Source organism: Crocodylus siamensis, chromosome 1 (assembly GCF_052110815.1).
Source record: "Crocodylus siamensis isolate JL-2025a chromosome 1, ASM5211081v1, whole genome shotgun sequence".
Taxonomy (NCBI): domain Eukaryota; kingdom Metazoa; phylum Chordata; order Crocodylia; family Crocodylidae; genus Crocodylus; species Crocodylus siamensis.
Genome location: NC_143395.1, coordinates 322,031,478 through 322,045,060, shown reverse-complemented (window position 1 = coordinate 322,045,060; position 13,583 = coordinate 322,031,478). Strand labels below are relative to the sequence as shown.

The 13,583-nt window shown below is 42.1% G+C and overlaps 1 protein-coding gene across 2 annotated transcripts in view; it reads left to right on the top strand.

Moving 5' to 3' along the window:
• The window catches only part of GPC6 (glypican 6), a 1,293,633-nt gene that overhangs the window by 1,262,938 nt on the left and 17,112 nt on the right, over positions 1-13,583 (top strand). For both annotated transcript variants that reach the window (XM_090023608.1, XM_090023618.1), the window contains exon 8: positions 12,895-13,070. In XM_090023608.1, coding sequence (XP_089879734.1) covers positions 12,895-13,070 — 176 coding nt within the window. The remainder of the gene's footprint in view (positions 1-12,894; positions 13,071-13,583) is intronic.

Below are 13,583 nucleotides of genomic sequence, written 5' to 3'. Positions count from 1 at the left end.
AGAAGTATAAAATAAATGAAACATGCATAGTCATCTCACTTGGAAGGCCTGACCTTATGTCCTGTCATCCCAGAAACCATGAGCATCTCCTTCTCTTTTTCAGCAAATTTTCTCTAACTTTCACATTTGAAGCCAGCTTGGATCAGGTTTGTTGGGGCTGTTACAGGCAGATTTGGTAAGTGTGGCAGGAGTTCTGCAGATGTACTGAGCAACTGAAAGAGGGGTCCAGGTTTCATTGTTAAAATAATGGTCAATGGATTGGTCAGCTTACAGTTTGGTTCAGTAACAGCTGTGAGTACTACTGGCATGAGGTAAGTTACAGGCTCAGCATGCCCCATAAAGGCTTTTTCTTACTTGCTGTGATGCAGTTTCAGGTTCTCAGTGCTTGGAAACAGCTAGTAAGTGAAAATTAGAGCAAACCTGCCAAATGTGGAATGCACAAAATTGGCCGCTATTTATCTTAAAAACAAACATGAAGAAACACAAATAACAAAGCATAAGTCCCTATAAGCCAACTTCCTTACTGTTCAAGGCACTGCACAAAAGACCTACCTCGCTTCCCAATGTCTTAAAACCCCAGGCACTGAATTATCAACAGAGTTCACTTCACAGGTCAGTATAGATTTATGTATAGATTTTTGGTGGTCCATGGACCCCTAAAGAAGCAGCCTGAGAAGCACTATAATAAATCTATCCAAAGGAATAAGTATTATTCCCTGTCAGTCAGTGCACAGGCACTTGGGCCCATTACCTAAGTATCCTATGACATATGAGATAGGCAGCTAACAGAACAAATCAGGAACATTTTTATACTACTACGTCCATCTTAAAGTAATCGTCCAACAAGTAATACCAAAAAGAGTTCTGTTATCATAGCTATACTTGTAGCGATGTTTTGTAAATGATGGCCCCAAGCAGGTGTGTTCTGCTGGTTAAACTGACAGACCTCACAGCTGGCTAATATGTGCTGCATCATGGAGCCCACGTTAATAAGGGATACATGCTGATTCTTTTCAAAAGAACAACAATACAACCCTGTTAAAATCCCTCTTGGTTTCCCTAAATAATTCTAGCTCTTGTACCATCTGCACAGCTGATGTCTGTCAGCTGCCTTTAGTCCCAGCATCTCTGCAGTTAAGGGCCTCATGTTGTCTTAAGTTTTAAGAAGTAGCATATGTCTATCTAAGCCCAGATAGCTTTTCTTCTTCTGAGTTTCAAAGGAGTGATTCTCTTGCAGTCTTCCTTTGGCAGTGTTTACATCATAGGAAGCCTGATTATTTTCACGGTGCCTTCTCGGCTGAATGCTGTGGGAAATTTGAGAAAATCTGTCCTGTCATAATTGCTATCTGCTCCATCCTTGGTCAATTTAATGCATGTATTTTGTTGGATGCAGCACCGTAACTGGCAATGTCTCCTAATAATACAGCATCAGTAGGAACAATTAAACTTCTTTTGTCCAGTTTATATTTCATATATATTCACAAAGGAAATTTATAGTCACACTGAATAATGTAATGCAGTAATTGCTTCAGGTAGAGAAAGCAGTCATACATCTGAGATACAGCACTGTTATTTTGGTCTGTACCTGCAACAAAACAAAAACTATTACTCCAAATATCATTGAAAATGTGCTTAACAGTGAATATGAAATTGGCTGTTGACTAGGTGCAAGGCTATTCTTCATTACTGTAGCATAAAGAGAAAAGCATGTATTCCAATGCATATTCAGAGTAAAGTACTGGACAGCATAAATAAGTGTGGCAGAATCTGGCATTTTAGTTAATTAAAGTCTTGTTTCCTTACTGCCTGTGTTCTGCCCTGCAACCTCTACTCATGTTAGGCCTTTTTTAACCTTGTGGTAAATTTAGGCATGCATTTTGAATTCCAGAAAGAATCACAGAAGATAGAGATAGAAAAGACTAGTCGGGTCATCTAACTCATTCCCTAGACAGTAAGCACTGAAATACAACAAAAGAGAAAATGGTTTTTTTTTTTAAAAAAGAGTTTTCTGTGGTGCTAGTGGAGGAAGAAAACAGAAATTTAGAACTGAGATGCTCTTTGTACTTTTCACCTTAGACTCTTTAAATGTTGCTTATATCAGAAAATCAGTGTTACAAAACTAGATTACAGAAAATAGAAGTTATTCTTTCTTTTGAAAGAGGTGTCCTTGGATTAACATTACACCAAGGTCACTTATGCTTATAAAATCCCCTGCTATCTCTCTGCTTCCATGTTTTATTAATAGAGATCTGATAGGTTAATCCAAGGACACCAATTAACAGATAAAACACTGAGCAATGAGAATATCTATTTGGATTTCTGGAAGGGTGCACTTGGCATGCTGCTGATCCTTGATTTAGAAAAAGGTATTTAATCAGGTCAGATACGAAGTTAGGATGGAGGAGTAAGGCAGATGAATGGTGTAGCACTGGGAGAACATTTACGATGAGATGGATGGAAGCATTTTTTTTGTAAAACCCTTTTAACCAAAATCAAAGCCAAGAACAGCTACTTCAAGCCTAGTGCCCTTCAAAAGGGTACCCAGCAGGGCTTCCCTGTCACATCTCATATTCACAATGATCAGAGAAACACATACACAATATTTTTTTGAAGAATTAATATCTTATGAATGAATGCAAGAGACTTGGGGCCAGACTTTTAAAGGTGCCTATGGGGAATGCCTATGCTGTGGCAGCAGAGTGCTCAGTCTTGCTACCAAGTAAATAAGCCTGCCCATTCCCACTCAGATTTTCAGTTGCTAAAGACAGCAGCTTTGGGGAGCACCCTCCAAGCTAATCTCACAGCTTCTTTTCCAGAGTTAATACCACAGTGAAGCCATGAAGCAGAGCTCATGTTGTTGGTGGGGAGGCTGAGCCCTCTGTTGCCATGGTATAGACATACTCTAACCCCTGTCAAAACCATGGGGGAGCACCCAAATACTTTTTAAAACCTGGCTCAGTGGAGAGCACCCTGGTCCAATGGTCAAAAAGAGTTGCCCTATATACAGGTGAATGAATGTTCAATGACAAGTGCTCCTCCCATCATTTAACTAACACTATGAAATATACAGAAGTCTCAGACTTCTGAATTAATTATGCTAAGTTACAAAGTTTTAACAGATATAAACTAAGCTATCCAAATATCATTATTAGAAAAGTAGCACGTGTAAAAGGGTGGTCTCAACCAGATTGAAACTTAATTTTCCCTTTGTTTACCATTCAGTTTAGCTGTGGGAGCAGGCACTGGCCAGTCCCCAGGAGTTTGGTATGGAACCTTTTAACAGCCTTAACTACCCTGAGCATCTAGTTTTCTGATGAGCAGAAAGCAGGGAAAGGAAGTCACTAATGTCTTGTCTGTACAAAGTTACCCATTCCTGCTTATAGATATCTTCAGTGAGTTCAGATGAATACGCTTTTATTGCAAATAACCAAAACTACTTGTTCAGCACCATTTAAGAAACAGCCTTGTTACACATTAATTTTAAGTGGATCCTGGAGCTCTTAATTCCTGGATTACCCACACATTAACACCTGAAATTTAACTTTAAGCACGCTTTAGGCAGCTTAAAGATAGACCACTCCAGAGAAGGTTTCTCTCCAGTCTGTGTTACCCAGCTCATGTTCCATTCATGTGTGGCTACTCCCCACAGATAAGCCACCCAAGTTGCAGTCCTCCAGCATCCCATGGTGCAGTGTCCCTTCCTCCACCCTCCTGTTTTCTGTGGACAAACTTTCCACCCCCTGACCTCTACTGACCAGGGGACAGTCCTGACAGCAAGCCAGTTCCCCCTTGTGCCTCCTGTGGGGTTTGACCTTCCTACCTCCAGGGTGCAACCCTAAACAAACAGCCTATACAGTACCTCCCAGCTAGACAGATCACAGGGCATGGGCAGGTCCAGGAGGGAAGGCTAGGGGGCTGCGGGGCAGATCAGGTCCCCATAAGCTGGGCTTCCTTCCCAGAATAGGGCCTTTCCTCACCACTCCCACCTCCCTACCTCCCCAGAAAGCATGACCTGCACCCGCCACACCCCAATCCCAATTTATTAAAACAGGAGACCTTCTTTAATTTACTTCTGCTTTTCTTCTTTGCAAATTCTTTTTCTTTTTTTCTTTTACTTCTTTTTAATTTAGGCTTTAGTGGCTGACTTCCTTCATTTCACCACCCTTCCCCACCCGTTTCCTTTCCACATCCCATTTCATTACTCACCCTCATCCCATTAGTTCTCCACCTTCCAGCTTCATGTTCCTGCCCCTCCAACCCATTTCTGACACACACACCCTCCCCCCACCTAGAGCAGTGATAGAAGTCTGTCCTGGCTCACCAGCCCTCTAGTAGCAAGTCACAGCTGTGCAGATTGGGCACAGTCAAAGAAGCTTTTAGCCTTTAGGTGTGACTGCTCTAAATTTACGCTAGCCCTAACACCAATGAACATTTGTGCAGCTTGAAGTGCATTGTGTAACAAGGACCAAAGTATGGTTAAACCCAGTCCTCAGCAGACAAACAAAAAAAATTCTATTAGTTCATTTTTTCACTACAATTTCCTTCCAATGCATTGGCAAATGAAACACAGTTTCTCTCTGTGTGTCCTCTTGTACTCTGTCTCAGTTAAGCAAGTGGCTAATCGCTGCAGGGAATGTCCAATGATCAAAAAGAGTCATATGAGGTGATCTGGTCCACCGAGTAAGTCAGCTTTCAGTGGCACTCCAACTTCTGCAGTGTTTGTTTGCCTATCTAGCTTGAGCAAGAGCCTTTTCTGTCTTTTGTGTTGCTTACCTTACAAATCTGGACGCCTATAAAAGCCACAGCACTTGCTGAGTGGAAATCCTCAGTGTAACAATAAATAGCCGGTGCAGAATATGAGGAACAATGCCCTTTAATTTAGATGTCATTCAAAAAGTAGAAAATCCATCTCTTCTTATTTAACATCCACTGTGATCCATAAGTGATCTGGAAAAAGTCAAAGGCCGTTTTTAGACTTGCAAAGAGACAAAGTACTCAGGAACATCAGTAACATATGAAAAAATAGACTGTAGTTTTAAACAAGCTTATGTGGGACTTTCATAAGATGGACCAAAAAGCACTTCCATTTTGTCTGCTTATGCAAGCAAGAACTGTGGTAAGGCTAAAAGGAAAGGAGAAATGGTTTTATATTTTAGAAAACAATGTAAATTATACCAAGTCTGAGGAGGAAGCAAAATAGCAGAAAGGAAGCTGTGATGTCAAGCTTCATTGTAATCAGAGAACATCACTATACTTCATCTCAGTGCTCCTGGGAATGGGAAGCACTGAAGCATACCTCATTCACCTGCTTCTGTCCCCATATGCCAAACTCAGAAATGCAATGGTGAAGCCACTCCATGTGGGGGCCCAACCCAGGAACTCACAAGGGTTCTCCAGAGAGCTTGAAAGTAGCTGTAGGAGGTGTCCCCAGAGCTGTCTCACTGTTGTATTTCCAGGTTTGGTGCATGCAAGGAAGAGAGTGTGAGCAGCTCTTACTTTAGCACAGTCCTAACATAGCACATCAACAGCACTGCAATACAAACTTACCCAGAGGGTCTGAGGGTTTCCTTTCTGGAAGAGAAAAAAATGAACACATATCCAAGATAGTCTTTCCTGATCTATTTGTATTTATAAGAGTAATACAGTTCTTCTTGTTGTCATGCACAAAAAGGAATGGTTAACTACAAGAGAAGCAGCAGAGCTTAAAATACACAGGGGTATCTCTGCTTCCAGACCTGCAACAAAAGCAGCTGTGATGAACAAGTTTGCCCAGCCAGCCACAAATTTGCTGTCAAAACTTGTCCCTAGACTCTGCTTCCAATTTTGTATGACTTGACCCTACCCCACACACATCAAAATGCTTTTGTCAGAACATGTGCTTGGCTGTCACTCAGAGCCTGTCGCTCAAAAAAGCCCTAACATTTTATGTTTCTCTATCTGTACCCTTGGTTTAAAGGAAGGCTAACAATTTTAAGCCTTCTCATTCAAGAGATAAAACAGGTGAACTGATACGATGATAATACTATGGTAGCTGTCTAAATTTTTCATTCATGTACTTAGAAGACTGGGGCCCTGATTCAGCAAGGGAGTCTAGCAGACGTTAACTTTAAGTGCTTAAAAGCCAATTTAAGCACAACTAAATAAATGCTTAAGTTTCCTGCAGTATCCCAGTAGCTCAATTTTCAAATACATATACTGAAAACTGAAAACATGTCTATATCTTCTCTACCCTACAGGGCCTGTCGCCACCTTTGCTGTAGTGGCAGCAGTAGGTCAGCTGGTCCCTCTGATGGGACTTTTCTGGCAGGAAGAGATTTTATACCCATAGACCTATACCAGGGCTGTCCTCCTAAGAGGCCAGTGACATATGCCCCAGGAGCTGCACTGCTGTGAACCACAGGACCCTGGACTGCCCCAGCCCTAACTGCACCACATGTGCAAGTTGTCCATTGCCCCCATCATTACACATGTATATGGGCAGACCTTATACTGTATGCACAGGCAGTTTCCCCCCACACACACACTGCATGCATGGGTAGCCCCTACCTCAGCTCTCACTCCACCATGCAATGGTGTGTCCCATGTGCACCATGGGTTGCACCTCTTATTTAAGTTACAACAACTAGGGAGTGAAATCAAAGCCAAAACAGCTCAGCAGCAGAACTTCTAATGTAGACCAGGGCTAAATCAATACAAAGTAACCTACTTAATTATTTTGAGCATCTCAGGTTGAGTTAGGCATTTAAATTTAGGTTTCAATTTCTACCTTTGGGTAGAAATTTGGGTACCAAATTTTAAATGTAGCCATTGAACAGTTAAATCTAACCCATTCTGAAACTAGGCATTTATACAGGCACTGATATTTTATACTTTGGAAAGAAATCTTAGGCCACTGACAGATGTTGCAGTAATGGTGTGATTAACATGTTAATGTCACCATACATTGCAACATGCAACATGTGTGGGGAGTTTATGGCATGATAAAATGGTAAACAAGTCACAAAAATGTTTCACTTTTAATGTAAAACGTATTTGTGGTTTGTTTGTTTCATGCCTTAATTTGAACATGCAGCATGCAACATCAGGCAATGTGATATAGCTTTAAATGCCCCTGTTCCTTAAATGGGAAACCTATGGATTCCCCTCTGGCCCCTGCACACACTGATATTTAAAACCACGCTGTACAGCCAGATGCTGGTTCTCCACTAAGAACAGCTGAAGTCCCAGGCTCCCTCATGCTCATCTGCATGCACCTCAACACAGAAGCCATGGGGCCAGTGTGCTTACAGTTTTTGGGATCAGGCATAAAATTCCTCAGATCCAAACTGTGTGATCACTTCAATGTCTACCAGGGGCCTTAGATATCCATTGCAATAAAATTGCTGTGCTCTTATCTTCAGCACTTTTGTTTGAAGTGCATCTTTCTTATGGTAAATAAGCTTTGAACTACCTCCCTACATATGATTTATTTAAATCTTTCATTTTTCATCAGTCATAGCACAACAAACTAAATTTATATGAATATTTATGGTTGGAATCACTCAATTCTCTGAAGAGTACTGGGGGAGAGAGAGAAACCATCAAGCCCAATTCTACAACTGAACATATGAGAACCACTTGAACCCTTAAACTCAGTTGGTCTCCAGATGGGATTTGAACCTTGCTATTCATGTTATATAGAACATATACTGGAAGATGCTCTTATTGTAATGAATTCCCCAAAGAAGCCACACTACTCTCATATAGAGAATTTACTGAAGATTAAGTTTATCATATATTCTAGTTTCTACTTCTATTCCTAACAGTAAGGCAAAACAAATCAAGCATAAAATGAAACATAAATTAGTCATTTGACAGCCTTGTAACCTCTCTCTCTGTCTGCTGGACCCTTCACTGCTGTAAAATCTGTGTGCTTTCCACATAGTTAAAAATCATTATAATAGGGCTCCTTCTTTCTTTTTTCACAGCCTGTAAGAGAAATGTATGATATATTTTGTAAGTTTTTTGCCTCTGTGCATGTGCAGGAGATGGAACAGCTGGCAAAACAGAAGAAATGAGCTTTGGATTTTGTTCTGAATACCATGAGGTGTTTATTCCGTACAGAAGTTCATCTGATAGTTCCTAATATCATCTGCTATGGCACTACAGAGACTCCTTTCATGATCATTGTTTGGTGTTAAAGAAAGGCAGAATCACAGAGGAAGAAATAAACTTTCAGGAAGTGAGGGCAGCCCCTTGAATTCCCAGCCATGATTCAATCTTTTTGTCACTTTGGGGGTATTTTAAAGTTTGATAGATTTCCTTGGGGATACGTTTCCTCCTCCATCAGTTAAGACTTATTTACCAAAATTGCAAGATTACCCTGTTTTTGTTTCTATAGGAAACTAGAGATGGGACTTCCTTTTTAAAATCCATATTGTCTCTTTGGAGCATGAACTGGATGGACCTTTCATTCATGAGTGTTTTTCTGAACAGCAATTTAATTGCAAGCTGTCTGCACCAATTGTGTCCTACTCCCCTACCCAGAGGGACATTAAGGCCTCTCATCCAGCACTGGATAAGCTGTCTAAGCAATAAGAACATTAACAAAGCTTACATTCAACCCCATCCTTCTGGTAAAATCATTCCCCCTATTCTTTTTCCTGGCACATAGTAATTTTGAGGCCCTCAGTTTTTTGAACAAGAGATGCTAAATTTGTTGTAAGAGTCTAGAGGTGTTTTGTGGCCTTCTGGTGTTTGTAAGAGGGGCCAGCATAGCTCTGCCCTCTTGGACTCAATGTCTATCACATGGTTTCCTAAAAAATGGAGGGGATTGGACTTGATGAGCCAAGTGGTTTCTTTCAGTCCTGATAAAAGTAGCAAGGACACTTTATTTGTTTTTCCTTGTGGGAACAGAATTTTTAAAATGATTCGCACAGTGAACAATTACTGGGTGGATCACAACAGAGCTCCTGGAAAGCTGTAGCCTAACCAAAAAACTGTTTTTAAAGCAGCTGTCCCACAGTCTGACTACATCAGCTTTACTCTGGAGTAGAATAATCTCTGCGCACCAGGTATTTCAGCTGTAGAGACATTTGATGAATGGGTATGCTGCTCCAGAGGCTCAGGTAAAATATAACTTAGAGCTTAGCTAAGCCACAGAGCCCCTGTTCTGCTGCCTCCAGGTTGTTCTGGGATATTATCTTCAATTTCTGCCTCTGGTGATTCATAACCCTGCAGTCTGCCATTTTCTCTGCTATGAAGGTGCTTCTGTTTTCTCACCACCATTAACTTCTGAATAGACTGCAAGAATCTAGAAAGCCTCATTACAACCTTGTTAACTCTTGTGACAGTACTAGTGGATAATCAGGAAAAAGAAGCTGATTATTTCCAGCAGTCTTGTATTGTTTTAGTATGTTCAAATGTGTGAGGGGAAGCAAAGGGGACCTGAGGAAAACTCGGAGGGACAGGAGGAAGCAGGGGGAAGTGGACCTGAAAGAAGGCTCAGCCGCCAAGGTTTTGTAGCACCTGCTCCTTCAGGATTGGAAGGAAGAATGCAGGTGTTGGCCTTTCAGGCCTGGAAGAAGGGCAGAGCATGGGGGAGCAGCTGCAGAGGATGGTGATGGGACCTGGAAGTAGCTGGAACCATCATTCTCCTGCAGAGGACAGTGGAGAAGGGCCAGGAGTCCAGAACAGAAAGGGTCAGAAGAGCCCAAACCAGGTCCAGGACTCAGCTGGCTGTGAAGCAAACTGGCTCAGCAGAGACAGTGAGCTGCAGGGAGAAAGTGAAAGTGAGAAAGCAGCTCCAAACCATGAGTCTTAAAGGGGCCATACCCCTTTCTTTACAAGCCAAGGTTTGTTTGTTTTTTCTTTTCTGAATGGATTTTCCTTTATCCTTTTCCCTTCTGGACTGTGTTAAAAGAAGGAACAAGGGAGAGATGCTTTGTTTATTCACATGACTGAGGGAAGGACTGCTTATGAACTGAAAAACTAACTCCAGGAGGAAAGTGATTTGAGTTTGCCTTGGTTCTGGACTGTTCCCTTAGTAAAAACTGATAAGCCCACATGGAAGGGCAAATTGATTTTATGTTCACTGATTTCTGAGATTCAGGATGGATTGTTTGGTTTATACGCAAGCATCAGATTGATTCAAATTTTCTGCTGTTGTGGCTTAGTTGTGCTGATTAAAAGTTAAATGACAGGTCCTACAAAGAGCCAGATTTAGTCCTACAAACTATCTACAGCCCAGATTTGACTGGGTTGCAGACTGAAGGTGATTCAGTTAAGCTGCAACTACAAGAGACCACTAATAGTTGGTTGACTTCAGTGATCATCAGGACGGAGACAGTTTTCATCTGTTTGGACGTGGTAAGAGTGAGGCATAGGGGGAGGAGGAGCCCCATGAAGAAGATCCACTGAGTCAGTAAAGAAAGATAGTACCCAGCCTGCATTAACCTTCTGATATATATCAAGAAAACATCAATGCATGGTGGGAGAGAGGCAAACATCACAGGCTGCGTACTTGAAGAACCTTATCAATTTCCTCATGGCTCACCCCCTCAAGACTGCGGGCCACCTAGGACCACAGGCATATAAAGGGAAGTGTGGGTCCTTTACTAAATGGGGGAGGCAGCCTAGTGACAGAGGATGGAAAAAAAAGCTGAAGTAATCAATGCCTTTTTCACTTCACTCTTCATGGCAAGGTCAGCTCCCAGACTACTGCACCTGGCAGCACAGTTTGGGAAGGGGATGAGAAGCCAACAGTAGTAAAAGAACAGGTTAGTGACTATTTATAAAAGCTGGATGTGTACAATTCCATGGGGCTGGATGCAATATACCTGAGGGTGCTAAGGCAGTTGGCTGATGTGATTGCAGAGCCACTGGCCATCGTCTTTGAAAACTCATGGTGACTCATGTTTCCCAGACAATTAGAAAAGTGCAAAGAAAAGGAAGAAGGAGGATCCAGGGAACTACAGGCAGATCAGCCTTACCTCAGTCCCTGGAAAAATCATGGAGCAGGTCCTCAGGGAATCCATTTCTAAGCACCTGGAGGAGAAGAAGGTGACTGGGAACAGTCAGCATGGATTCACCAAGGGCAAGTCATGTCTGACCAACCTGATTGCTTTCTATGATGAGATGACTGGCTCTGAGGATGCAGGGAGACCAGTGGATGTGATATACCTTGACTTGTGTTATACTGAGGTTTTTGATATGGTCTCTCACAGCATTATTGCAAGAAAGCTAAGGAAGTATGGGTTGGTTTGATGAATGACTGTAAGGTAGACAAAAAAACTGGCTGGATCATCAGGCTCAGAGGGTAGTAATCAATGGTTTGATGTGTGGTTGGCAGCCAGTAACAAATAGAGTGCCCCAGGGATTTGTCTTGGGAACAGATTTTGCTCAATATTTTCATCAGTGACCTGGAAAATTGGATAAAGTCCATCCTTAGCAAATTTTTAGATGACACCAAACTGGGGAGAGTAGTAGATTTGCTGAGGGTAGGGCTAGGATTCAGAAAGATCTCAACAAATTGAAGGATTGGACCAAAAGAAATCTCATAGGGTTCAATAAAAAGTTCAAAGTCCTGCACATAGGATGGAACAATCTCATGCACCACTAGAGGCTGGGGGCTAACTGGTTAGGAAGCAGCTAGATTATGGAGACTGTCATCACTTGAGGTGGGAGGTGATATTTCAGTAGCTAATGAGAGATGATAGGGAAGATGGTAGTGGGCTATGAAGGAACTTAGAGGTTAAGATAAGCAGTTTATGTTTGAATAAGCAGCTAGAACTACTGGAAAGAACCAGAGAGATGGATGGCATGAGTCAAACCAGGAGGTGAATAAGATGATCTTTGCAGAAGCATTCTGAATGTATACAAACAGGGTAAAAAAAATTTTCAAGAAAAAAGAGAGAAAAACATGCAACAGTAAGAAAGATGAGATGATAAAGGCATGGGCTTAAGTTTTAGTTCTGCAGATGGACATGAAAGGCTAACTCTTATAGATGTTATGTAGAAAGAGTTTGTAGCCAGAATGAGAGAACCTGCAAATAGGTGCCAGTCAAAAATGGCTCTTCCATTAGAAACATGAATGACAAGCAGGAAGTTCCTGTTGTCCACTGATCAAGAAAAAAGCTTGAGGAGGTAAAGACTGGAAAAATAATAATGACTTACTTAACCTTACATAAGGGTATAACATGTTTACATAACAAGAGGGTAAAACATTAAAAAAAACTACAAAAAAAATAGGTTTAGCTTCTCTGTTATTATACATTAGCAAACTTCAAAAGAACTCTGTTCTTTTATATAGCATTTCTCAAATCATGGCAGATACACACTCTGGGGGCTGGGGGAGGCATGAAACGTTCCCTAGAAAGACATGGCAACTGCTGGTGCAGGGTGGTGGGGGAAGTGGTGGCAACCAGAAGCAATTGGTGGCTTTAGTAGCAGGGGAGCAAGAATATCTGACTCTTGTGTACTTCACCAGGGAAAATTTTGGGGGAAACACTTGTTTTACACTAGCTGAGGACTTGATAAATCTTTACTGTGATTTTCAGAGGCAGAATATATCCTGATACAGATATGGAGAATTAGCGGGTTAGATGTTACTAACTGCTCCTTTTTTCCATGTGTCCAGCCCCTTTAAAAAATGTAACTGTTACACTGATAAATTAACTGAGGCATTTTTCTACATTGAAAATGTTTAAGACAGTGAATATCAGCAAATTGCTTAGCCTGGACTTTGCTCTACAGTTCTCATGACTGAGAGGAGTGAGTCAATGATTCTGAGTCAATTACACCTGCCCACCTCTGACCTGGGCTGGTTTGTTCTGTCCTGTAGCCGGAAAAGGTTACCTACCCTACCCCTGCTGTCATTGGTTATATACTGAGTCAGTGGTTCATTCTTCTCTATAGATACCTACCTGAGATTATGAACGATGGGCTGACCAACCAGATCAACAATCCAGAGGTAGATGTGGACATCACAAGGCCAGACACCTTCATTCGTCAACAAATCATGGCCCTACGAGTCATGACAAACAAACTGAAGAATGCATACAATGGGAATGATGTGAACTTCCAGGATACAAGTAAGCTACTGAATTAGTCAGATGCATAGCCATCTCACTGAGCTCCCAAGGCAGTGTGGGGAGGCACAGAGGTATGCCAACCACTATAGACAAGGAGGACATGAGTAGGGGAAAGGGAAGGCTTACCCGTTGGATCTACTGCTGCCATTGCTGCTATTGTAGCAGCATCAGCTCCACTCCAGCAGCAGTAGCCTCATGGCAGGGCTCCCTCCAAGCTAAACCTGGTGCCTCATTTGCTCCTTCCCCTCTTTTCCCGTGATACATGCATACTGAGTGTAGGGCTGTACCTTCTCTAGCAAAGGCTCCTCGGGGGGTAGTATGGGGGAAGCCCTATTCCACTCACTCTTTTCCTCTCCTCCCCTCCCCCCCCCCCCGATATACCACTTGATGTGGTGCTGTGGTAGCAAAGGCTTCTGGGCATAATTCTGGAGCCCACTCATAGTCAGCAGCTGGGGCTGGTGCCCCAGTCATCCCACCCTAGTTACGCTACTGGTTTTAGTGAAAAAAAAATCT